Source organism: Zea mays, chromosome 3 (assembly GCF_902167145.1).
Source record: "Zea mays cultivar B73 chromosome 3, Zm-B73-REFERENCE-NAM-5.0, whole genome shotgun sequence".
In the NCBI taxonomy this organism is placed as follows: Eukaryota; Viridiplantae; Streptophyta; class Magnoliopsida; order Poales; family Poaceae; genus Zea; species Zea mays.
In genome coordinates this window covers 14,260,322-14,288,313 of record NC_050098.1, presented here as the reverse complement: position 1 = coordinate 14,288,313, position 27,992 = coordinate 14,260,322, and the positions used below count along the sequence as shown (strand labels likewise).

General features: G+C 45.1%; 1 protein-coding gene across 1 annotated transcript; it reads right to left on the bottom strand.

The window, feature by feature from the left end:
- Nucleotides 1-18: 18 nt before the first annotated feature.
- LOC103651769 (uncharacterized) lies at nt 19-26,932 on the bottom strand. The gene is made up of 8 exons (XM_035966557.1): nt 26,923-26,932; nt 26,533-26,635; nt 26,267-26,437; nt 25,542-25,652; nt 25,320-25,470; nt 24,614-24,888; nt 24,361-24,411; nt 19-203 (listed from the first exon to the last, which is right to left on the bottom strand). The coding sequence occupies exons 1-8, from the start codon at nt 26,930-26,932 to the stop codon at nt 194-196; spliced, it is 882 nt and encodes a 293-aa protein (XP_035822450.1). The 3' UTR covers nt 19-193.
- Between the last annotated feature and the right edge of the window lie 1,060 nt (nt 26,933-27,992).

Genomic DNA, 27,992 nt, shown 5'->3' with positions numbered 1-27,992 from the left:
ACATTTTGACTGAGCAAGCTCCTTGGAAGAGCCAACCTCTTATTATATCCAACCTAAATCATGAAAAAGCTGAATTACTGACTGCCGAAGACCTCAAGGGGACAACAAAGATTGAACAGCTATGTTTGCAAGTTATTTGAATGTGCATCTGTCCAGGTTGTGTGCATTTGTTGATGTACCTCCAACTGATAGCTCATCTGCAACTGTTGAGGAAATTAGCCAGCCGAATTTGAATAATGGTTCTCATGGAGATGCATCTGCTATACCAATTTGAAGAATTGATATGGGCTCTTAGGCTCTCTAAGTTAGACAGTGGATACATATTAACATTATTCCTCAAAAGGATGGGCTCCCAATAAGCTTGTGCGAAGGGGCAGTTAATGAAAAGGTGCACTACAGTTTCTTCAGTCTAAGCGTAGGGATGGCATGTTCATATTCGAAACAGTGTGACAATGCTTTTCAATGGATAGTAGCAGGGAATGGTGAACCAGAAGAATGTAGAGGAATACCACAATATTTGTGAACATTAGTCTGATAGAATACTGAAACAAATATTGTAGTATATTGTTTTCATGAAAATCGATGCATAGATTTCAGTTGAGATACAATTACCCTAATTATCAAGTGATTCAAAAATATGTCCAGTGTACTTTTATTCATACAAAATAAGAAAACATAAAACTTACATTGTCACCATGAAAACCATGCATATCCATCTCATCAAATCTATCATGGACCCAGGCTTGCTCATCTTTAGGACTCCACAACCTTCTAGTGTTCACCATTCTTCTACATGAGCAATACTGAAACATTAAAATGGTGTTTTTGGATCTGGTTAATATAAAGAACATTAGTCTGATAATTTTCATGTGCCACAACAAAAGGAGAAAGCAAAAGAAAAGGAACAAAGACACCATCAGAGCATCTGCCCTAGGAAATATGTCGACCTGAATAGCTTGTAGCATGCACATAGTTAATTAAAAGCAGAATAGGATATGCAGTTGGTGGAGAGTCTCTAGCAGCAGACATAAGGGCGCTCAACTGAGGGAGCTGGAGGTGTTGCTGAGACCTTTGCTGACTTAGGGGACTGATGTCGATCTCCAATTGCACTGTGGTTCATTGCCGACGCACTTGGATTCTGCAGGCCAACAACCTATATTTGTCTCATTACACAATTCTTTCACAAGCAGAAATTTTCACGTAGTACCTGATATGAGCTCTTAACGTTGATTCCTGTGTAAATCTTCGGCCACATTCTGGGTACTGGCACACATGCTAGTTATTTGCAGAATGTGTTTTCATGTGTGCCTTTAAATTAAAATCACACATATTTTTTATTCTATTTTTGCTGCAGGTTTCACAAAAGTATAGACTTATCTATGTAATTACCGCAAATTCGACTGTTTTCCTTAAGCCTGCTAGGTTCTGATGTATAGATTATATTATGCGTTCAAAACGAATCAAGACAGAGTAATTACCTACTCAGCTGCTCTTCGCTCCAGATGAGTTCTTAAAGGGTCATAGGCCATCCCTTTGAAAACAAAGACAAATAGCAATTCATTAGGTCTTTCAATCAATCAAGAATCGAGACAGAGTAATTACCTGCTCAGCTGCTCTTCGCTCCAGATGAGTTCTTAAAGGGTCATAGGCCATCCCTTTGAAAACAAAGACTAATAGCAATTCATTAGGTCTTTCAATCAATCAAGCGTCCAATTTTAAAGAAATTTTCATGATATACATGGAGATACAACAAGGTAAGCTCATATCATTTTTGGAATACAATGGTATTAAACACCACATGTATTATGCAAAACGAACCTAATTTGGACTCTTAAAAATGTACAAACTGACATGTCATGTGAATTCTCAAACAAAAAGTAAACTACATTTCAACACTGCGCTGCAGCGTGCAAATGTGCAATAGCAGAGTTGAACATTTCATCAAACGTTATGGTTGCGCTGAGCAGTCAAAAAACAATGTGTAACCAGTTTTTGAACCTCACCGCTGCTTTTTCACACACGCGGGAACCGAGGAGAACAGAGATCAGGTTGCTCATTCTATGGATCACCAAGAACCATGTCGAGCATCTACAAAAACATGAATTACTTATGGGCTAAAGAGTCTTTAGCTAGAATGGTTGCATCGGGTTTTTTTTGGCTTACATCACACACTATATTACTTAAGTGGATTTGAATTACTGATGTTAATTTAGGCTCTAGCTTGTTGATCTTGTGTGTCGTAGCATTGTTTTTTATTTGTTAGTGAAAGGGAATTAGGCTTACACCTAGTCCCTAATTAATTTTGGTGGTTGAATTGCCTAACACAAACAATTGGACTAACTAGTTTGCTCTAGTTCATAAGTTATACAGGTGTCAAAGGTTCACAACAAGCCAATTAAAAAAATCAAGTATTGGATTCAACAAAGGAGCAAAGGGGCAACCGAAGGCACCTCTGGTCTGGGGGCACCGGACTGTCCGGTGTACACCGGACAGTGTCCGGTGCACCACCGGACAATGTCCGGTGCACCAGAGGACTCCAACTTAAACTCGCCAGCCTCGGGAAAACACAGCGGTTGCTCCGCTATAATTCACCGGACATGTCCGGTGTACACCGGACTGTCCGGTGAACCAGCAGAGCAACGACTACTTCGCGCCAACGGTCACCTGCAGGCGCATTTAATGCGCGCCAGAAGCGCGCAGAAGTCAGGCACGCGCGCGCTGGCACACCGGACATTGAACAGTACATGTCCGGTGTGCACCGGACATCCAGGCGGGGCCAGAAGACAGAAGCTCCAACGGTCGGAATCCAACGGCATTGGTGACGTGGCTGGCGCACCGAACATGTCCGGTGTGCACCGGACTGTCCGGTGCACCATACGACAGACAGCCTCCACCAACGGTCATGTTTGGTGGTTGGGGCTATAAATACCCCAACCACCCCACCATTCATTGCATCCAAGTTTTCCAGCTTCCAACCACTATACAAGAGGTAGCATTCATTGCAAAGCACACCAAAAGAGATCAAATCCTCTCCAAACTCCACACAAAGCCTTAGTGACTAGAGAGAGTGATTTGTAGTGTTCATTTGAGCTCTTGCGCTTGGATCACTTCTTTTCTTTCACATTCTTTCTTGTGATCAAACACTCACTTGTAATTGAGGCAAGGGACACCAATTGTGTGGTGGTCCTTGCGGGAAGTTTGATTCCCAAGTGATTTGAGAAGAGAAGCTCACTCGGTCCGAGGGACCGTTTGAGAGAGGGAAAGGGTTGAAAAAGACCCAGCCTTTGTGGCCTCCTCAACGGGGAGTAGGTTTGCAAGAACCGAACCTCGGTAAAACAAATCCGCGTGTCACACTCTTCATTTGCTTACGATTTGTTTTGCACCCTCTCTCGCGGACTCGTTTTTTCTAACGCTAACCCGACTTGTAGTTGTGTTTATATTTGTAAATTTCAGTTTCGCCCTATTCACCCCCCCTCTAGGCGACTATCAATTGGTATCAGAGTCCGGTGCTTCATTAGAGCCTAACCGCTCGAAGTGATGTCGAGAGATCACGCCAAGAATGATATGGAGACCGGCGAAAAGCCCGCTACAAGCCACGGGAGCACCTCATCGGAAGAGTCCCGCACCAAGAGGAAGGAGAAGAAGAAGGACTCCTCCAAAGGGAAGGAGAAGAAATCTTCTTCACACAAAGAGAAGAAGGAGAAGTCTTCCTCCCACAAGCCGCAACAGAGTGGGGACAAGAAAAAGAGGATGAGGAAAGTGGTCTACTACGAGACTGATTCTTCATCGACGTCCACCTCCGGCTCCGACGCGGCGTCCGTCACTTCTAAACGCCAAGAGCGTAAGAAGTATAGTAAGATTCCCCTACGCTACCCTCGCATTTCTAAACATACACCTTTACTTTCCGTCCCATTAGGAAAACCACCAACTTTTGATGGTGAAGATTATGCTAGGTGGAGTGATTTAATGCGATTTCATCTAACCTCACTCCACAAAAGTATATGGGATGTTGTTGAGTTTGGTGCACAGGTACCATCCGTAGGGGATGAAAACTATGATGAGGATGAAGTAGCCCAAATCGAGCATTTCAACTCCCAAGCCACAACCATACTCCTCGCCTCTCTAAGTAGGGAGGAATATAACAAGGTGCAAGGGTTGAAGAATGCGAAGGAGATTTGGGATCTACTCAAAACCGCGCACGAGGGTGATGAACTCACCAAAATCACCAAGCGGGAAACGATCGAGGGGGAGCTCGGTCGCTTCCGTCTTTGCCAAGGGGAGGAGCCACAAGATATGTACAACCGGCTCAAAACCTTGGTGAACCAAGTGCGCAACCTCGGGAGCAAGAAATGGGATGACCACGAGGTGGTTAAGGTTATTCTTAGATCACTCATCTTCCTCAACCCCACTCAAGTTCAATTAATTCGTGGTAATCCTAGATACACACTAATGACTCCCGAGGAAGTTATCGGGAATTTTGTGAGCTTTGAATGTATGATCAAGGGCTCAAAGAAGATCAACGAGCTTGATGATCCCTCCACGTCCGAAGCACAACCGGTGGCTTTCAAGGCAATGGAGGAGAAGAAGGAGGAGTCTACACCAAGTAGACAACCAATCGATGCTTCAAAGCTCGACAACGAGAAGATGGCTTTAATCATCAAAAGCTTTCGCCAAATCCTCAAGCAACGGAAGGGGAAGGATTACAAATCCCGTTCCAAGAAGGTTTGCTACAAGTGTGGTAAGCCAGGTCACTTTATTGCTAAATGTCCATTATCAAGTGACAGTGACAGGGATAACGACAAGAAGGGCAAGAGGAGAGAAAAGAAGAGGTACCACAAGAAGAGGGGCGGCGATGCCCACGTGTGCCGCGAATGGGACTCTGACGAGAGCTCCACCGACTCCTCCGACGACGAGGACGCCGCCAACATCGCCGTCACCAAGGGACTCCTCTTCCCCAACGTCGGCCACAAGTGCCTCATGGCAAAGGACGGCAAAAAGAAGAAGGTTAAATCTAAATCCTTCGCTAGATATGAGTCCTCTAGTGATGATAATGCTAGTAATGAGAAAGATAATTTGCGTACCCTTTTTGCCAACCTTAACATGGAACAAAAAGAAAAATTAAATGAATTAATTAGCGCTATTCATGAAAAGGATGACCTTTTGGATTCCCAAGAGGACTTCCTAATTAAGGAAAATAAGAAACATGTTAAGGTTAAAAATGCTTATGCTCTAGAAATTGAGAAATGTGAAAAACTATCTAGTGAGCTAAGCACTTGCCATGAGACAATAGACAACCTTAGAAATGAAAATGCTAATTTAAGTGCTAAGGTTGATTCTCATGTTTGTATTGTTTCAACTTCCAATCCTAGAGATGATAATGTTGATTTGCTTGCTAGGATTGATGAATTGAACATTTCTCTTGCTAGCCTTAAAGTTGAAAATGAGAAATTGCTTGCTAAGGCTAAAGACTTTGATATTTGCAATGCTACTATTTCCGACCTTAGAACTAAGAATGATATGTTGCATGCTAAGGTTGTAGAATTAAAATCTTGCAAGCCCTCTACATCTATTGTTGAGCATGTATCTATTTGTACTAGATGTAGAGATGTTGATATCAATGCTATTCATGATCACATGTCCTTAATTAAACAACAAAATGATCATATAGCAAAATTAGATGCTAAAATTGCCGAGCATAACTTAGAGAATGAAAAATTTAAATTTGCTCGTAGTATGCTTTATAATGGGAGACGCCCTGGCATCAAGGATGGCATTGGCTTCCAAAGGGGAGACAATGTCAAACTTAGTGCCCCTCCTAAAAGATTATCTAATTTTGTTAAGGGCAAGGCTCCCATGCCTCAGGATAATGAGGGATACATTTTGTACCCTGCCGGTTATCCCGAGAGCAAGATTAGGAGAATTCACTCTAGGAAGTCTCACTCTGGCCCAAATCATGCTTTTATGTATAAGGGTGAGACATCTAGTTCTAGGCAACCAACCCGAGCTAAGTTGCCTAAGAAAAGAACTCCTAGTGCATCAAATGAACATAGTCTTTCCTTTAAAACTTTTGATGCATCTTATGTTTTGACTAACAAATCCGGCAAAGTAGTTGCCAAGTTTATTGGGGGCAAACACAAGGGCTCCAAGACTTGTGTTGGGTACCAAAAGTTCTTGTTTCTAATGCCAAAGGACCCAAAACCGTTTGGGTACCTAAAGTCAAGAACTAAAATTGTTTTGTAGGTTTATGCATCCGGGGGCTCAAGTTGGATACTCGATAGCGGGTGCACAAACCATATGACAGGGGAGAAAAGGATGTTCTCCTCCTACGAGAAAAACCAAGATCCCCAACGAGCTATCACATTCGGGGATGGAAATCAAGGTTTGGTCAAAGGTCTTGGTAAAATAGATATATCTCCTGACCATTCTATTTCCAATGTTTTTCTTGTAGATTCATTAGATTACAATTTGCTTTCTGTATCTCAATTATGCAAAATGGGCTACAACTGTCTTTTCACTGATATAGGTGTCACTGTCTTTAGAAGAAGTGATGATTCAACAGCATTTAAGGGAGTGTTAGAGGGTCAACTATACTTGGTAGATTTTGATAGAGCTGAACTCGACATTTGCTTAATTGCTAAGACTAACATGGGCTGGCTCTGGCATCGCCGACTAGCACATGTTGGGATGAAGAATCTTCACAAGCTTCTAAAGGGAGAACACATTTTAGGACTAACAAATGTTCATTTTGAGAAAGACAGGGTTTGTAGCGCATGCCAAGCAGGAAAGCAAGTTGGTGTCCATCATCCACACAAGAACATCATGACGACCGACAGGCCGCTTGAGCTACTCCACATGGATCTATTCGGCCCGATTGCTTACATAAGCATCGGCGGGAGTAAGTATTGTCTTGTAATAGTGGATGATTATTCTCGCTTCACTTGGGTGTTCTTTTTGCACGAAAAATCTCAAACCCAAGAAACCTTAAAGGGATTCTTAAGACGAGCTCAAAACGACTTCGACTTAAGGATCAAGAAAATTAGAAGCGACAACGGGACGGAGTTCAAGAACTCTCAAATCGAAGGCTTCCTTGAGGAGGAGGGCATCAAGCATGAGTTCTCTTCTCCCTACGCGCCACAACAAAATGGTGTAGTGGAGAGGAAGAATCGAACTCTATTGGACATGGCAAGGACCATGCTTGATGAGTACAAAACTTCGGATCGGTTTTGGGCCGAGGCGGTCAACACCGCTTGCTACGCCATCAACCGGTTATATCTACACCGAATCCTCAAGAAGACATCCTATGAACTCCTAACCGGTAAAAAGCCCAATATTTCATATTTTAGAGTCTTTGGTAGCAAATGCTTTATTCTTGTTAAAAGAGGTAGAAAATCTAAATTTGCTCCTAAGACAGTAGAAGGCCTTTTACTAGGATATGATTCAAACACAAGGGCATATAGAGTCTTTAACAAGTCCACTGGACAAGTTGAAGTTTCTTGTGACGTTGTGTTTGATGAGACTAATGGCTCTCAAGTAGAGCAAGTTGATCTTGATGAAATAGGTATTGAAGAGGCTCTGTGCATCGCGCTAAGGAACATGTCCATTGGGGATGTGTGTCCTAAGGAATCTGAAGAGCCTCCAAATGCACAAGATCAACCATCCTCCTCCACGCAAGCATCTCCACCAACTCAAAATGAGGATGAAGCTCAAGTTGATGAAATAGAAGATCAAGCAAATGAGCCACCTCAAGATGACGGCAATGATCAAGGGGGAGATGCAAATGATCAAGACAAGGAGGATGAAGAGCAAAGACCGCCACACCCAAGAGTCCACCAAGCAATCCAACGAGATCACCCCGTCGACACCATACTCGGCGACATTCATAAGGGGGTAACTACGAGATCTCGTGTTGCACATTTTTGTGAACATTACTCTTTTGTTTCCTCTATTGAGCCACACAGGATAGAGGAAGCACTTCAAGATTCGGATTGGGTGGTGGCGATGCAAGAGGAGCTCAACAACTTCACTAGGAATGAGGTATGGCATTTAGTTCCACGTCCTAATCAAAATGTTGTAGGAACCAAATGGGTCTTCCGCAACAAGCAAGATGAGCATGGTGTGGTGACAAGGAACAAAGCTCGACTTGTGGCCAAGGGATACTCCCAAGTCGAAGGTTTGGATTTCGGTGAAACCTATGCACCCGTAGCTAGGCTTGAGTCAATTCGCATATTATTGGCTATGCTACTTACCATGGCTTCAAGCTTTACCAAATGGACGTGAAAAGTGCCTTCCTCAATGGACCAATCAAGGAAGAGGTCTATGTTGAGCAACCTCCCGGCTTTGAAGATAGTGAGTACCCTAACCATGTTTACAAACTCTCTAAGGCGCTTTATGGGCTCAAGCAAGCCCCAAGAGCATGGTATGAATGCCTTAGGGATTTTCTCATCACTAATGAATTCAAAGTCGGAAAGGCCGATCCTACTCTATTCACTAAAACTCTTGATAATGACTTGTTTGTATGCCAAATTTATGTTGATGATATTATATTTGGGTCTACTAACAAGTCTACATGTGAAGAATTTAGTAGGATCATGACACAAAAGTTCGAGATGTCTATGATGGGGGAGTTGAAGTACTTCTTGGGATTTCAAGTGAAGCAACTCCAAGAAGGCACCTTCATTAGCCAAACAAAGTATACTCAAGATATTCTAAGCAAATTTGGAATGAAGGATGCCAAGCCCATCAAGACACCCATGGGAACTAATGGGCATCTCGACCTCGACACAGGAGTCCATTTCAAACCAAGTCATAGGTGTATTGAAAGGGAATTGGAGTCTTCGGCGAAGACAAAGGCTTCCACTCCGTAACTCATCCTTCGCCGTCACTCCGTGCCACTCTCCATCCTTGGGGGAGAGAGCAAAAGGACTTCGTCTTTGGTATAATCTTCACTCATTTATGACCAAAGGGGAAGAAAGTACTTCAAGGGCTCTAATGATTCCATTTTTGGCGATTCATGCCAAAGGGGGAGAAAGTATGAGCCCAAAGCAAAAGGACCGCACCACCACCAATTTCAAAAAAACTTAGTTTTTCAAAGAATATTTTCAATTGGTATCTTATTATGTTTAAAAGGGGGAGAAAGTAGTATTTCAAAAAGGGATATATCAAAACCCTCTTGAACACTAAGAGGTGGATCTAATTTAGGGGGAGTTTTGTTTAGTCAAAGGAAAAGCATTTGAAACAGGGGGAGAAAATTTCAAATCTTGAAAAGTGTTTTTTTTTTAAAAAATCTTATTCATTTACCTTTTGACTATTTGCAAAAGAACTTTGAAAAGTATTTACAAAATATTTTGCAAAAACAAAACATGTGGTGCAAGCGTGGTCCAAAATGTCAAAAACAAAGAAACAATCCATGCATATCTTGTAAGTATTTATATTGGCTCAATTCCAAGCAACCTTTGCACTTACATTATGCAAACTAGTTCAATTATGCACTTCTATATTTGCTTTGGTTTGTGTTGGCATCAATCACCAAAAAGGGGGAGATTGAAAGGGAATTAGGCTTACACCTAGTCCCTAATTAATTTTGGTGGTTGAATTGCCTAACACAAACAATTGGACTAACTAGTTTGCTCTAGTTCATAAGTTATACAGGTGTCAAAGGTTCACAACAAGCCAATTAAAAAAATCAAGTATTGGATTCAACAAAGGAGCAAAGGGGCAACCGAAGGCACCTCTGGTCTGGGGGCACCGGACAATGTCCGGTGCACCAGAGGACTCCAACTTAAACTCGCCAGCCTCGGGAAAACACAGCGGCTGCTCCGCTATAATTCACCGGACATGTCCGGTGTACACCGGACTGTTCGGTGAACCAGCAGAGCAACGACTACTTCGCGCCAACGGTCACCTGCAGGCGCATTTAATGCGCGCCAAAAGCGCGCAGAAGTCAGGCACGCGCGCGCTGGCACACCGGACATTGAACAGTACATGTCCGGTGTGCACCGGACATCTAGGCGGGGCCAGAAGACAGAAGCTCCAACGGTCGGAATCCAACGGCATTGGTGACGTGGCTGGCGCACCGGACATGTCCGGTGTGCACCGGACTGTCCGGTGCACCATACGACAGACAGCCTCCACCAACGGTCATGTTTGGTGGTTGGGGCTATAAATACCCCAACCACCCCACCATTCATTGCATCCAAGTTTTCCAGCTTCCAACCACTATACAAGAGCTAGCATTCATTGCAAAGCACACCAAAAGAGATCAAATCCTCTCCAAACTCCACACAAAGCCTTAGTGACTAGAGAGAGTGATTTGTAGTGTTCATTTGAGCTCTTGCGCTTGGATCGCTTCTTTTCTTTCGCATTCTTTCTTGTGATCAAACACTCACTTGTAATTGAGGCAAGAGACACCAATTGTGTGGTGGTCCTTGCGGGAAGTTTGATTCCCAAGTGATTTGAGAAGAGAAGTTCACTCGGTCCGAGGGACCGTTTGAGAGAGGGAAAGGGTTGAAAAAGACCCGGCCTTTGTGGCCTCCTCAACGGGGAGTAGGTTTGCAAGAACCGAACCTCGGTAAAACAAATCCGCGTGTCACACTCTTCATTTGCTTGCGATTTGTTTTGCACCCTCTCTCGCGGACTCGTTTTTTCTAACGCTAACCCGGCTTGTAGTTGTGTTTATATTTGTAAATTTCAGTTTCGCCCTATTCACCCCCCCTCTAGGCGACTATCAGTTAGCTCGGTTTACTTTCTGCATTGACTATAGCTTTGGCTCTGTTTTGTGATTTATGAAGCCAGGAATAAGTATCTTAGGGCAGTTTAGACACAAGGGTCAATAATCAATGGATTTAAAACAAAAGTCAAACTGAGATGATTCATACCCCATTTTGAACTCCTTCAAACCCATGCGTTTCGCTGCAAGGAATAAACATCAAACTCAATGCATTCGAAAATTTGTCAACAAAGGTCAAAGGCAACAGAAAAAGAAAGGCTCAAAGAGCATACCGATAGATCTTTTCTACTGGATCTTTTTCTTCTGTTGTCCATGCATATGTTTTCTGTACAAAACCAATAAAAATGCATTCATATGATCCTAACATGAAGAAGTCTGAATCAAATAAACCATGTGACTATACAATAGTTTTTTCTTTCTGAAAGCATTTGAACTACCAGTTAGTGTGAACATGCTGGAAATCTCTCTCCTCAAAGAGTCAAAGTACTGGGGGTCTCCGCCTAACGATAAACTGGTCCTTATAATAATATATAGTTAGGTACCCGTGTGTTGCATGGTCATACAAATATATTCCACAAAACGTTTGTGCACAACTGAAAGGATCACGATGCCCAAGAGGGGGGTGAATTGGGCTTTTCTAAAAATCAACACTAATTAAAACCTAAGCAAGAGCTAAACAAGAGCCCAACTTCACCCCAACAACTAGCACTAAGAATATAATACTAGAAATGTAACAAAGCTAAGATAATACTTCAAATACTTGCTAAACAAATACACAATGTAAAGTGCTTGAATTAAGTGCGGAATGTAAAGCAAAGTTTAGAAGACTCCTCCAATTTTTCCCGAGGTATCGAAGAGTCGGCACTCTCCACTAGTCCTCGTTGGAGCACCCGCGCAAGGGTATCGCTCCCCCTTGGTCCTCGCAAGAACCAAGTGCTCACTACGAGATGATCCTTTGCCACTCCGGCGCGGTGGATCCCTCGAGACCGCTTACAAACTTGAGTCGGGTCACCAACAAGATCTTCACGGTGATCACCGAGCTCCCAACGCCACCAAGCCGTCTAGGTGATGCCGATCACTAAGAGTAACAGGCCGTAGACTTTCGCTTGACCAAGAGAAGCCTAATGCAAGTGGTGTGTGCTCTAGGTGGCTCTCACTAGCGCTAATGAGGAACAAGCGCGGATTATGATTCTCTAATCTCCTCACTAGGCTTTTGGTGCTTGCAATGCTCTAGCAATGTGCTGGAATAAATGTGGAGTGCAAGACATTGAATATGGTGGGTGGAGGGGGTATAAATAGCCCTCACCCACCAACTAGCCGTTACAGGCAATTTACTGCGCGATGGCGCACCGGACAGTCCGGTGCGCCACCGGTGCGCCAACGGTGCGCCACCGGTGCGCCAACGGTCACTTCCAACGGCTAGTTCTGACAGAGAGCCGTTGGACTCATGGCGCACCGGACAGTGAACAGTCCACTGTCCGGTGCACACCGGACAGTCCGGTGCGGTGTCCGGTGTGCCACTAAAATTCAACTCTGAACGCTGCGCTCTCGGGTTTCTGCGAAGGGAAAACACTGCCGTGGACCAGCCTGGCCCCCACCTGGCAGAGGGTGCACCGGACAGTCCGGTGCACACCGGACAGTCCAGTGCCCCTAAGCCAGAAACACTAAGTCTTGTTTTTCAGCTGATTTTCAAATCGGTTTTCGCTCTAACTTGTGTGTGAGTTCTAGAGTGACACCTAGCACTGTATATGAGTGTGATTGTGCACCAACACTACACTAGAACTCTCTTGGTCAAACTACTCATAGACAACCCCTCTTTATAGTACGGCTAAAAGAGAATAAAAGACCTAACTAAATCGCGAGTGTCCACATCTCCTTGACACTCGGACTCCGTAGACCTTCACCTTTTGTTCCGTCGTTTTAGCCGTCGCTTCGAGTTCTTATTTCCGGGATTGTTTTCACCGTTGTAGTACTTCTACCTGTCATGCGACCTAACTTACCATTTGTCTCTGCAAAACACACGTTAGTCACATATAATATTACGTTGTCATTAATCACTAAAACCAACCAGGGGCCTAGATGCTTTCAATCTCCCCCTTTTTGGTGATTGATGACAACCCTACAAGTTTTGTGAGAGTAGGTTGTTTTGAAGATTCTGTCAATAGAAAGAATGGTTAGTTATACTCAGTAATCTTTGACAGAAAGAATGTGTACCGTAATAATAAGAGTGAGCGCATACACATCATAAGATTCTTGTTCATATAAAAGTGAAGTTAAATTAATGAAACAAGAGCTAGAAGACTGGTGATATAATATAAGGTGAAAACATAATACACACAGTCAATCATACGCAACGAGAGTATATGACGAGTTTGTGAGCCAAAAACATCAAGCTAGTACAGAGAGTAGCAAGCACATATATTACATCAAAATGACTCTGACTCTCTACTAACTCTCTAACTCCCCCTAGCTCTCACAACTCATATCTCTCCCCCTTTGGCGTCAAACACCAAAAGGGACCTGAACCTAAACACCTGAAGCAGGAGGAGGCGGCGGGGGCGCATCCGGTCGAGGTCGAGGTAGCAGAGCGAACGCCGACGGAGGGTCAGAGTCAGTCTCGGATCCAGGATCTGCGGTAGAAGCTGGAGCTGGTACTGACTCGGACAGAGGCCACGCTGCAGGAGCTACCGGAACAGAAGCGGTCACAGATACTGCCACAGCGGTAGTGGTAACAGCAGATGCTGGTGGCACTGACGGCTGCGGACAGACAGAGCTGAGAACCGGGGAGGTGAACGCCAAAGTGACCGGCCGGAGCGGAGAGGTACCAACAGGGGGTCCTGACAAAATCGATGGCACAACTGGAGCGTGAAGCGGAGGAGGCGGAGCAGACTGAACCGGAGGTGCTGAGATACCAGAATGCTGAAGCATGAGAGCCATGAATGCCCTATTCTCTGCCCGATCCTGAAGTAGCTGCTGCTGAAGTGCATCCTGCCTGTCCTGCATGCTCTGAAACATCGAGAGCATCGTCTCAGATAACCGGGCCTGCTCGGCTGCCAGGTTGGCCAGAATCGCCGCAAGAGCAGGGTCCATAGCTGGAGGAGGAGCAGGGGCAGCACGAGAACTCCCAGCCTCATGATCATGTGAGCGTGGAGGCATAGGAGGCGGAGGCGGAGGAGGAACCCCAAAATCATCATCATCATCATCATCAGCTGCTGTACCCTGAGTGTCAAACTGTCGAAGAGCTGCATCCTCGGCCTGAGAGTCAAACACAGAAGCAGAAGCTGGCACAGGAATCTCAGGAGCAGGGCGGTAAGATCCAAAAACAAGGCGTGAGGCCTCAAGGGTGCTCTGAAATCGAGGTGGCTGAATCAGCTGCGCAAAGATGTGGCATAAGTAGTGAGCATAAGGTAATTGCCGACGAGCACGAATCCCATCCAGAACGGTGTCCTCGATCTCACAGATCAGGAAGTCCACAACGTCAAACTCAGAGTGGGATACCAGGGCACCAAGGAGCCAAAGCTGAATATGAGTGGTAGCCTCCCTGTATCCCATCCTCGGCAGGAGTGTCCGTCTGATGAGCTCATATAAGTACTTCGCTGCTGTAGTAAAGTCTGTTGGTGAACGTCGCGACCCATCTGAGAAAGGCGGGCGGAACAGAGCCGCGACGTGAGCTGTCCCTGGAGCCATACCGCCGTGAGGGCGACGAGGAGGGTCAGAAGAGCCGTAGCAGAGGCTGTGAAGGCGAGTCGTCGACTCTGGGAATCCAAAGAGCTGACGGATCTGACTGGCAGTGATCGTGACATCCTCTCTCTCAAAGCGGAACCTCATCCAGTGATGATCCGGGTCAATCCAAACAGAGGCGTAGAAGACGCGGACCCACTCCTCAACATATCTGCCGCTGATAGTCAGAAGGGTCAGGAGGCCAGGCAGATAGGTGAGATGCGCCTAAGACTTAGCACCGGCTGCAAGCAGAAAAGCTGGAAGATCTAAAAGGCGGTGCACTCGCAGCGCTATCTGAGCAGACATCTGAGCTCTGAAGAAGGACTCCTGAATCCGTGTGCTGAAAAGAACACCTGCTGCTGGGTCTCTCTGAGCTGGTAGCCAAGACTCCATGGGTACGTACCTGAACCGACGTACCCGTGCTGCAGTAGCACGCTGAAGATCAAACAGACGAGGATCCGAAACCAGAGGATGGACCTCAGTCTCATCACGCTCCCGGAAACGAGGTGGAGGGACAGGAGGAGCTGAAGCGGGAGCGGGAGCAGGGGAAGCAGTGGAAGCTGGCGTAGAGGAGGTAGTGGGTATGGCTGTGGAGGTGGATGGAGCAATAGGAGTGACGGGAGCAGGCAGAGTGGGTGGCGGAGTGGAAGCGGAGGTGTGAGAGGAGGAGCGAGGCCGGGAGAGACGACGAGCACGGAAGGCAATCTGATCGGATGGAATCTGCGGCTGATCTCCAAGTGCGGCCTGCGCAGCGGCTGCAGCAGCTGCTGCCGCTACACGGGCCTCTCTGTCCGTACGCCGCTTCTTGCGGCCTTCCTGCTGCTCCAAATAGACAGTCTTGCCCTTCACCTACCTGAAGGGGCGACGAGGATCCTCATCATCGCCACCCCCTGGCGCCGACGCATTCTTCGTGCGTGGCATCCTGATCTGATGTCTGCAAATGAGAGAGAGTGACTAAGCACAGAGCAAAAGTGACCGATAGATTTAGCAAAGAATGAGATGTCTACCTGGAAAGCTCACACGAGATGTGACGATCCAGGCAGGACGGGAGACAGCACACGATCAATCAAGGTCACTGAAATGACAGAAGAGGTGAGCACGTATTAGTCACATAGTCATAAGCATATGAAATGTGAATAAATACATACACAAAGAGATATGGCACGAGACGAGACGATCAAGGAGTCAAATGACGTGAAAACGGCGTTTGACGGATAAATGGTGTCATAGGATGTTTGGAATTCGAATTGAGGCACGAAACGATATGGAATTGAGCCGATACTTCACGAATAGGTTTATATAGGTGAATATGAGTGAAGTGTGTGCTTGGTTTGAATTTAGGCGGAGAAAAAGGAATTTGGGCACTCGGCTCGGAAACGATCGCTCAAAACGGGGAATTGAGTGAAATTGAAGCCTGGAAACTCGGATTGGCATGAAATTTGGCAAGGATGTTGCTGGAAGTGTTGTGAAGGTGCCTGAAAAATTTGGGTTCAATTGGAGCATTTTTGGCTGGTTTGGGCATTTTATCGAACACGTGGTGGGCGAGAAATTAGGTTTTCGGTGAACTAGCCATTTGAGGTGGGAAAACCCTCCCGAAGGAGCTAAGAACATGCAGGAGTGTTCAAGGAATACATGGGAACACAAAACACCACTTGATTGCACTGGATTTCACAGGAATTGGAGTTTGGGCAAAAGAGGTGGAATGGAGTGCTCTGCTCAAAAAGAAATAGAGAGGAGGAAGAGGGAGCCAGAGCTTCTCACCTAAGGGGGGAAGGAGAGGGGCTCGGTGTCGCCGGAGCACAGTCGAAGATGGTGGCCGCCGGTGGTCGGAGATCGCCGGCGGGGGAGTTGGAGTCGCCAGAGAACTGAGAGAGAGAGCGCTGGTGGAAGAACTGAGAGCCTCTGGCTCGGTCGGGCTGGAGGCCTTTTTTTAAAACGCGACATGGGCGCACCGGACAGTCTACAGTGCCTGTCCGGTGCACACCGGACAGCGCACAGGAAAAATGAATTTTAGAGCGTGGCTGCCGGTGCACCAGACATTGCACAGTGCAGTGTCCGGTGCACACCGGACTGTCCGGTGAGCCCAGACACGGGGGAGTTTGGAAAATTTTGAATTTTTCAATCTAACTCCTAACCAAACCAAATCCCAACTTATAATCACACAAAATAACACTTGTTGGGACAGGTATTGGCACCCTCATATACTTTTCAAAATATTTTGCCATAGGCTAGATAATTTTTAGAGAAAATAGGCAAATGGTGAAATTTGCATTTTGGCTTGCACTAGGGGTTTTCAAGAGTGATTTGAGTTTTGAATACTCCCCCTAAGTGCAGTACCTCATGCATATTTCAAGAACCAATAATTGCATGAAAAGTAAGAATTTAAGTGCTAAAAGCTTAAAAACTAAGACTTGTCAGGTTTGACCCGAGTTAAGCTTTTTCATTCGCTTTGTTGGCGGTTATCTCAACTAGGTTAGACAAGTCCTAGATGCAATACAAGGAATTTAAATATGCAATGCAAGCTTGACAACACCATTTGACATTTCACATAAAATTTCTGAGATCAAGAATATTTAGTTCATTCCTCAACATGCAAAATCGGGTCTTATCAAGTGGCTTAGTGAAAATATCTGCTAATTGATCTTCCGACCTCACTCCTTCTAAAATGATATCTCCTTTAGCAACATGATCTCTAAGGAAGTGATGACGGATATCAATGTGCTTGGTGCGAGAGTGTTGTACAGGATTATTAGCAATTTTAACAGCACTCTCATTATCACACAACAAAGGTACTTTTTCTAGAACTACGCCATAGTCTAGAAGAGTTTGTTTCATATATAAAATCTGTGTGCAACAAGCACCTGCGGCAATGTATTCCGCTTCGGCAGTTGACAAGGCAACACTATTTTGCTTTTTGGATGTCCATGAAACTAGTGATCTACCAAGCAGATGGCATCCCCCAGAAGTACTTTTCCTATCAATTTTGCAACCGGCATAATCCGAATCGGAATAGCCAATTAAATCAAAAGTAGCTCCTTTGGGATACCACAGATCAACGCTTGTGGTGTGCCTGAGATACCTAAGAATTCTCTTAACAGCGCGAAGGTGAGCTTTCTTAGGATTAGATTGAAATCTAGCACACATGCAGACACTAAACATAATATCGGGCCTAGATGCGGTAAGGTATAATAAACTACCAATCATAGAACGGTAGAGAGTTTGATTAACCGGGTTACCTCCCTCATCTAAGTCGAGATGTCCATTTGTAGGCATGGGGGTCTTGATTGGTTTGCACTTCTCCATGTTGAACCTTTTCAACAAGTCTTTGGTATACTTCTCTTGTGAGAGAAAGTTACCATCTTTCATTTGCTTGACTTGAAAGCCGAGGAAGTATGTTAGCTCACCAATCATTGACATCTCGAACTCCTTCGACATCAACTCACCAAATTCCTTGCAATGATAGTCATTTGTCGAGCCAAAGATTATATCATCAACATATACTTGACAAATGAAAATATCACCGTTATGTTTCTTTATGAAGAGAGTTGTGTCGACGGTCCCGATTTTGAAGCCCTTTTCGATGAGGAAGTCGCGAAGACGCTCATACCAAGACCTTGGAGCTTGCTTTAGCCCATAAAGCGCCTTGGACAACCTGTAAGCATGGTTAGGATATCTAGGGTCTTCAAATCCAGGCGGTTGCTCAACATATACAAGTTCATTTATGAAGCCATTTTAAAATGCACTTTTTACATCCATTTGATAAAGTTTTATATCATAGCATGATGCATATGCAAGTAGGATACGGATGGCTTCCAGTCGAGCAACCGGTGCAAAGGTCTCTCCAAAATCTAAGCCTTCAACTTGAGAGAATCCCTTTGCGACAAGTCTTGCCTTGTTTCTTACAATCACACCTTGATCATCTTGTTTGTTTCTGAACACCCACTTTGTTCCAATGATTCTTGCATCTTGTGGGGGCTTCTCCAGGGTCCAAACTTCGTTACGGGTGAAGTTGTTAAGTTCTTCATGCATGGCATTCACCCAGTCCGGATCCTGTAGCGCCTCATCTATACAAGTAGGCTCAACACAAGAAACAAAAGAGTGATGTTCAATAAAATTAGCATGTCTAAGTGATCGAGTAATAACCCCTTGTGAAGGACTCCCGATGATTTGGTTTTGAGGATGAGCTTGAAGTAGTGATGAGTTTCTCCTGTCAACCACTTGGGAAGAAGATCCTCGAGCATCAACATCTTCGGCTTGTACCCTTGCTTGTTCATGAGAGACAAATGTATCTTCATTTGCATGCCTCTCATCTTTTTCATCATCTTGTGGTACATTTGATGAAGAAGGCCTGTCAATGATTTGCACTTCTTCTTCATCTTCTTTTGGTTTGATAGCTCCAATAGGCATGTTCTTCATTGCTTCCCTAAGTGGCTCATCACCTACATCATCAAGATTTTCAAGTGCTCCTTGGGAGCCATTAGTCTCATCAAATTCCACATCATATGTTTCTTCTACCACGCCAGTGGCATGGTTGAATACTCGATATGCTTTGGACTTTAATGAATAACCCAAAAGAAAACCAATATCACAACGTCTTTGAAACTTCCCTAGGTGATGGCGTTTCTTGTAGATGTAGCATTTGCACCCAAATACCCGGAAGAAAGAGACGTCTGGCTTTTTCCCATTTAGCAGTTCATAAGGAGTCTTCGCAAGTAGCCGGTGAGGAAATAGCCTGTTTGATGCATAACAAGCAGTGTTGACAGCTTCGGCCCAAAACCTCTCCACTGTGTTATACTCATCAATCATTGTTCTTGCAAGGGTGATCAAGGTCCTATTTTTCCTTTCAACAACTCCATTTTGTTGAGGTGTATATGTGGCAGATACTTCATGCTTGATCCCAATTTCATCACAGTACTCATAAATGTTGGTGTTGTCAAATTCTTTACCATTGTCACTTCTAATCTTCTTAATCTTGCAATCAAATTCATTTTGTGCTTTCTTGGCAACCTTCTTGAATATAGATGCAACTTCAGATTTGTCATGGAGAAAGAACACCCAAGTGTATCTTGAGAAGTCATCAACAATCACTAGACAGTAGAGGTTGCCACCGGCACTGACATAATTTGTAGGTCCAAATAAATCCATATGAAGTAGTTCCAGTGGCCTTGATGTTGACATGAAAGCTTTAGTGGGATGTGTATTAGCAACTTGCTTTCCAGCTTGACATGCACTGCATGGCTTGTCTTTTTCAAACACCACATCCTTTAATCCTCTAACCATATCTTTCTTTAATACCTTCTTGAGTGTGCTCATTCCAACATGTGCAAGCCTCCTATGCCAAAGCCATCCAAGAGAAGCTTTGGTGAAGAGGCAAGTTCTTAAGTCTGCATCTTCTGAAGTGAAATCCACTAAGTAAAGGTTGTTGTATCTAAATCCCTTGAATACCATTGATTCATCATCCATTTTTGTTACAATAACCTCTGATGGAGTGAATAAGCATTGAAGTCCAAGATCACAGAGTTGTCCCACTGATAATAAATTGAAGCTCAAGGGTGCAACTAAGAGAACATTTGATATTGATAAATCATTTGAGATTGCCACCTTGCCAAGTCCTTGCACTTTTCCTTTTGAATTGTCTCCAAATGTGATTTTATCTTGACCATCAACATTCTCATCTAGTGAGGTGAACATCCGTGGGTTGCCTGTCATATGTTGTGTGCATCCACTGTCAATAACCCAATGGCTCCCACCGGTCTTGTAGTTCACCTTCCGTTCACCCCTAGCCATGAGGCATAGGTGAGAAGTGGATGATGGCGATGGTGGTGGTGAAGAGAAGTCCCCGGCGATGGCAGCAACTTTTTCATCATTCTCTTCTTCACTTGAAGAAGACCCACTTGATGATTCGATGTCAGTGAGCCAGTCGCCAACAATATATGCCTTTCCATTCTTCTTCTTGTGAAACCTCTTTTGCTTCCCATCCTTCCTCTTGAAGAATTTCTTTTCCTTCTTTTCATCATCGCTGTCATCTTCTTTCTTACCCTTGAACTTATTCTTCTTGGGCTTGTTGCATTGATGAGCAAGATGACCAAGCTCACCACAGTTGTAGCAGTCCATCTCAGAAATGGGCTTTCTTTTGTTGGAAAAGAACTTCTTCTTTCTTGAATCAAATTTGATGCCTTCTCTATTTAGCTTCTTCAACATCTTGGTGGTCTTCCTTACCATCAAGGCAATGTTTGCATCAAGGTCATCATCACTTGAGGACTCTTCCTCAACTTGTATTTTTGCTTTTCCTTTTCTTTCATTATTTGCTTTGAGAGCCAAATCCTTTCTTTTGGAGGATGATTCTTCTTTGTTGATGTGCATGTACATTTCATGGGCATTGATCTTTCCCAAAATTTGTGTAGGTGTGGTAACTGAAAGATCCATTTGATGTAGCACAGTGACAATGTGTCCATATTTGTCTATTGGGAGGACACTGAGAATCTTCCTCACAACATCCGGTTGTGAGATTTGAGTAAGCCCCAATCCATTGACTTCCTCTACAAGAATATTAAGTCGTGAGTACATAGCGTTTGCATTTTCATTAGTAAGCATTTCAAAAGAATTTAACTTTCGCATGGCTATGTGATATCTTTCCTCACGTTCACTTCTAGTTCCTTCGTGTAGAGCACAAATGTCCATCCACAAATCATGAGCATTTTTATGATTCCGTACTCTATTGAACACATCTTTGCAAAGGCCTCTAAAAAGGGTGTTTTTGGCCTTCGCATTCCATTTCTCATAATTGAACTCATCACCTACAAGATTTGTGGGATCTCTAGGTAGGGGAAACCCTTGTGTGGCGGCTTTATAGACACCAATGTCTATAGCCTCTAAGTATGCTTCCATACGAATTTTCCAATAAGGAAAATCGTCACCATCAAAAACGGGAGGAGGTCCATCCCCACCGGACATCGTAACTCTAGCGGTTAAGCTAATCTATGAGCAACAAGGCTTTGATACCAATTGAAAGGATCACGATGCCCAAGAGGGGGGGTGAATTGGGCTTTTCTAAAAATCAACACTAATTAAAACCTAAGCAAGAGCTAAACAAGAGCCCAACTTCACCCCAACAACTAGCACTAAGAATATAATACTAGAAATGTAACAAAGCTAAGATAATACTTCAAATACTTGCTAAACAAATACACAATGTAAAGTGCTTGAATTAAGTGCGGAATGTAAAGCAAAGTTTAGAAGACTCCTCCAATTTTTCCCGAGGTATCGAAGAGTCGGCACTCTCCACTAGTCCTCGTTGGAGCACCCGCGCAAGGGTATCGCTCCCCCTTGGTCCTCGCAAGAACCAAGTGCTCACTACGAGATGATCCTTTGCCACTCCGGCGCGGTGGATCCCTCGAGACCGCTTACAAACTTGAGTCGGGTCACCAACAAGATCTTCACGGTGATCACCGAGCTCCCAACGCCACCAAGCCGTCTAGGTGATGCCGATCACCAAGAGTAACAGGCCGTAGACTTTCGCTTGACCAAGAGAAGCCTAATGCAAGTGGTGTGTGCTCTAGGTGGCTCTCACTAGCGCTAATGAGGAACAAGCGCGGATTATGATTCTCTAATCTCCTCACTAGGCTTTTGGTGCTTGCAATGCTCTAGCAATGTGCTGGAATAAATGTGGAGTGCAAGACATTGAATATGGTGGGTGGAGGGGGTATAAATAGCCCTCACCCACCAACTAGCCGTTACAGGCAATTTACTGCGCGATGGCGCACCGGACAGTCCGGTGCGCCACCGGTGCGCCACCGGTGCGCCAACGGTCACTTCCAACGGCTAGTTCTGACAGAGAGCCGTTGGACTCATGGCGCACCGGACAGTGAACAGTCCACTGTCCGGTGCACACCGGACAGTCCGGTGCGGTGTCCGGTGTGCCACTAAAATTCAACTCTGAACGCTGCGCTCTCGGGTTTCTGCGAAGGGAAAACACTGCCGTGGACCAGCCTGGCCCCCACCTGGCAGAGGGTGCACCGGACAGTCCGGTGCACACCGGACAGTCCGGTGCCCCTAAGCCAGAAACACTAAGTCTTGTTTTTCAGCTGATTTTCAAATCGGTTTTCGCTCTAACTTGTGTGTGAGTTCTAGAGTGACACCTAGCACTGTATATGAGTGTGATTGTGCACCAACACTACACTAGAACTCTCTTGGTCAAACTACTCATAGACAACCCCTCTTTATAGTACGGCTAAAAGAGAATAAAAGACCTAACTAAATCGCGAGTGTCCACATCTCCTTGACACTCGGACTCCGTAGACCTTCACCTTTTGTTCCGTCGTTTTAGCCGTCGCTTCGAGTTCTTATTTCCAGGATTGTTTTCACCGTTGTAGTACTTCTACCTGTCATGCGACCTAACTTACCATTTGTCTCTGCAAAACACACGTTAGTCACATATAATATTACGTTGTCATTAATCACTAAAACCAACCAGGGGCCTAGATGCTTTCAACAACGATTAAAAAATGAACCTACATATATTATCGACCTTAATATCTCACAAATTGTCGTCTCACTGATTGAGAAGAAAACTTAGGCAGTTTCTTTTGGTTCGTTCTTGTGCGAAGCTGAGAGTTATGTAGAACCAAAATACCATTTTGTCAACAGTTGACTGTTTTTTTCTTATATGAAATTTTAGAAATGGTATGTGTACATGTGTTAGGTAGGATCCATATATGATGTGTTTTTTTTATTTAGTCATGGTTCTTGCTCATTATAAGTAAGCGCCAAAGCATAACCATCCATGAACCGTGCGTCCATGCCTCTGACAGGTTTGTGATTTTTCATCAAAGCAAGTGGGCCTGATCCATAGTGTAATCCAACATGCAAGTGGAAATTAACAATCAGGCGATGTTTTGAAAAAAAACACTGGACCGTGTTCTAAATCTTCTTAGCACACACATTTTAAAGTAACTGCTAGCAACAAAGAACATATAATATAGTAAAACTGTGGCACTTACAAGGAGATGATGTTGTACAAAGGTCAGACCCAAATGATGCTCCATTTATGAATTCCAGACGTGATTCCCCTAATTGAGCACAGTAGTCATTACCCTCTTGCCAGCATACATACCCTGAAAGGCGCATTCATAACTCAACTGCATAAAAATAAATTCTTAAAGCCAATAAACTATTTCATACTCCGTTAACAAATAATAAATCAATAGTAGAGACCTAAAAATAGTACAACAAACATGCTACATACCTAAATATGTTTATGAGCAGAATTCCAACAAAGATGATAAACACATGCAACCAAACTTTGATTAGATTCCATGTTAATGGTTCTATTGGAACAACATCGAACAGGAATAGTGTAGAAACTATAGTCACTGATACAGTGATCTACAATAACTGAACACGGAAAAGATGCTTTAAGGCATGCACACAACTGCGTTGCATGAGAAACGGACGGGCGGGGGGGGGGGGGGGAGGAATGGCGGAGATCTAGGGGGCGGACGCGGACCTCAGTGGCTTACATGGCACCGAGGACTGGGGACGGCGGACGTGGCGAGCACCGCGAACGCGGGGCGAAGAGTGGGATGGACGGTGGCAGTTGCGCGGGGGTGGGCGGGGGCATGGCGAGCATCGTGGTCGCCAGGCAGGGAGATGGGGTGGCGAGCATCGCAGACGGTGGCTGTTGCGTGGGGAGGGGGCAGATCTGGTGAAGCCGGGCGGATCGGGGACTACGGGGGATGAAGAGGAGGTGTCGGCGTGTTGGAAGCTAGGAGCATTGGGAGGTTAGGGATGGGATGCGACCGTGCGGGCGGGGGCGGGTGGAGGGGTCATGCGGGCGCGATAGGACCGGACAGGAGATGCAGACTACTCTTACTGTCTTAATAAGTAGTATATAGAAAAGGAGGGAAAACTTATACCTTGATTTTGTGAAATTTCTGGAGCAAATTTCCTTGTAGCTTCCCATTACTCTAGAAATTGCAACAAAATAATACATTAACAACATAATATGAGAATAAATTGTTGAATAATATAGAAGCCTTAAAAAGCAAACAACCAACTTTAGTGATATAATGGAAGTAGAGGGGATCTTGCATCCTGCAACACAATAGTTTCAGAAAAAAGAATGTGGTTCTTTTAATCGAAAAATAACTTAAACTTATGAGCTAGTACCTACATTGCTGCAAACATCCAGTAGCCCACCACATGATGGAAGTAATCAGGGTTTTCTCCAGCTTGCGAGGCTCCATCAATAGCACGTCAAAATCAAGTAGGCATGCATCCTCGTTATAAGGTTCTTTAGGCACCCAACTGAATGTAGCTCCCGCTCTTTGTATGGCACTAAGAACATCCATACTGATATAATCGCTGAGACGCTTGCTGCAATCTTCTACAGCGCCAATGGCGTAACCGCCTAGTTCCATGCGACCAAGATCTTCGACTTTGCCCTGTGGGTGGGGAAAATCAACGTTTCACAATAGGTGATCCAAAAGTGTTGATAAAATGCTTAGTTTTACACACTTTTCTACACTTCCAAGTCCCAACATATCGTTGGGTTTTGCTGTTGAGTGCATGAATCGAATACTGGTACCTTGATTCTCTAAAACTTATGCCAATTTATTCCTAAGGACTTTTGTCACAATGAAGATTTTCAACAGCTTCTCTTATTGTTTTAAAGCTAAGACTAAAAATGTCTGATCATCTGACAGTACCACTCATGCTAGTGAACCATTTTTTGGCGCAAACTCTTGATTATGCATATCAGTAAGATAATGTTCACATGCATGGGCGCTTTATTTGAAAGAGAAAGGTGGAGATCAATACTTCAATAGAGTTCAGTGATAGGTTTGAGTAAATAGATCAAGTGGATATCTAGTACCTTTATGATGGAATCTGCAGCGATATAAACAAATCTCTTTTTCGACAACTGAGATTTTGCGATAAGAAAGGGTGACAGTTCTATGTGGAATAACCAAAGAAAATTTCCTTTTGGAGTGGCAACATTTAGCTTGTCCTTGATTTGCTTTTGACTGCAAGGAGCACAAATATGAGAATGTCCACAGTGACAATATACAAGGGTCATGCTAATTTGTGTGCTCACCTAGTAACAGTGAGATCTGAATCAGGTAGCAAGACTTTTAGCTTGAAGTAGGACAACTTATCGTTGCCTCCTTCAGGTATTAAGTAATGGAAAGATATATTATGTGGATCACTGCCAAACAAAGAGAGAGAAAAGTTGTGCTGGTGACATAATTTATTCATCGAATTTTAGTTTTATATCATTACTAGCATAACATAGATGAAAAACTATCCAACATGACATGGAAAGTTGAAATAATCATGCAGGAAAAAAATGATCTCTGTCATGAGCATTATGCCCATGAACTCAAGCAGCACGACCATGCCGAAGCCCGGCAGCCAATCCATAAGGGCATAGGAAGGAGATAGGAATTAGGAACTCTTGACCTAGTTCTTTTCTAACCAAAAGCGAGATAATCCTATCCTTATGTTGATGGGGTGATTTGACTCTTAAGAGACCAATCTCTAGAATCAAGAACCAACTCAATCTAATATTATTTATGATATCATATCTAATCCTAGGGCAACGAGCAGAAGCGCATGAACAGACCATGGCATTGCTAGTAATTTGCAAAAAACTATGCTGCTGTGCATGGCCCAAGGCTGCTCCATCACATGGGCCCTACTGGCCTGCATATTATGCCCTATCAGATATTTGTACACTGACTGATAAGATTTTGTTTAATCAAACCTGATTGTACTAAGATCACATTCCTAATAATTACTGAAATACACGAGATACAGAACCTTGAGCTGGACAGGGTGGAATTTGTCAGCACAGCGAGAGTGCGAAGATCCAAACATCTTATCCAAGAGAAGACATCTACACTTCCAACATCATTTAAAGAACCCTGCAACAGAATTAGTAGTTCTAGCAATAATTTCATGCAAGTCCATAGCTTATTATGTGAAGCAACACTGAAGGAAAATTCATCAATAAGCTAATTAACCTTCATAGCTAGATCCATGAGTTCATTGGGTACATCCTGGCTAGTAGAAATCAAATTTCGAACCAGTCACCAGCAAAGTGTGCCTCATTCTGTGAAACCAGAGTGTATGCTGGCCGGGCACCGCCTCCGCCTCTAAACACCACGACAGACCCTTGTCCTTGAAGATCTGCAATGGGCAATAGGCGAACTACTGTAACAAGTAAAAAAACCAATATTTCAGATCAATGATCACATTTTCCCCCAATCAATACATCAACCTTTTACACCACATTCAGTTATTCGGAACTGGACGAGATAAGTTGAACAATTGGAAAGCAAATAATGTAATGTTCATAGAAATCATAGGCCATCGATCTGCATCACATGTGGCTGGAACACATTTACAAAGAGACAAATCAGGAGCCCAACCTCGAGAGTATGGTGGGAAAGCAAAATTGTAATTTTCACACATACCATAGGCCATCGACATGCATCCTAACGTATGAGAGATCCACACGCATTGGATCTAACAAGGACGAAGAACGCTGGGAAACACACAGTCTACGACAATTGTGCTAGACCTGACATGGGGCGAGGGAGATTCAACCTAGGACACCAAGAGAGGGATGCTGCGGATCTCATGGCCATCGACGCCGGGGAGCTGTCCAGCTATTGGGGAGGTGCTGCCATGACCGAGGAGCTGCGCCGTGGCCGGGGATGTGAGCTGCCGCTGGATCGTCTAGAAGGAGGGCGTTAGGGAGGGGAGCGGGAGGCCATGGAGGTGCGGCACCGTCACAGAGAGACGGTGGGCGGGGGACGGAATCACAGTGTTCTGTCTTTGATCCCGGTGTCGACCTCGCTCATGCAGAGGAACCCGCGGGAGGCGCGCATGGCGATGGCGTCGTGCGCCAGCGCGAGCGCACAGCCGGCGCCCGCGGCGTGGCCCATGACGGTCGTGACCATTGGCACGGGGAGCGCGAGCAGGTCAGCGACGAGGCCGCGGAACGTGGCGCGCATCGCGGCGCGCATCGCGAAGAGGCGGTGCCCCGGCGCCGGGGCCGGCCCCGCGCGCGCCCACGCGAGGTCGTAGCCGTTGCTGAAGAACTTGCCCTCGGCGGCCAGGACGAGCGCACCCAGGGAGGCGCGGCTGGTGGAAGCGGAGGGCGGAGAGCAGGGCCGGGCTGAGGCGCTGCTCCCCCGCATCGGTGAGGGGAGGGCGTGGAGGAAGAAGGGGCTTGCCGCCTGTGGAGCTCGGACCTCTGGTTCTCGAGATGGAGGAAGGTCGTAGAGGAAGACGGGGCCTACCATCTACGGAGCCTTGTCGGGTCTCGTCACCCTTCCGCTCGACCGCCGACTACGGCGGAGCCGTCCCGGTCTCCGGACTGCGGTGCAGAGGAGGCGGCTCTGCAGAGACCACGGTGGCAACGTTGGACTCAGCCGGGGTGGAGCGCATCACGTGCGGTGGCGGTTGCGATGCCAAGTCGAGATCGAGGGTAAATCGAGGGTGATGTCGAGGTGGGATGGAGAGAAAACCGACGGACGGA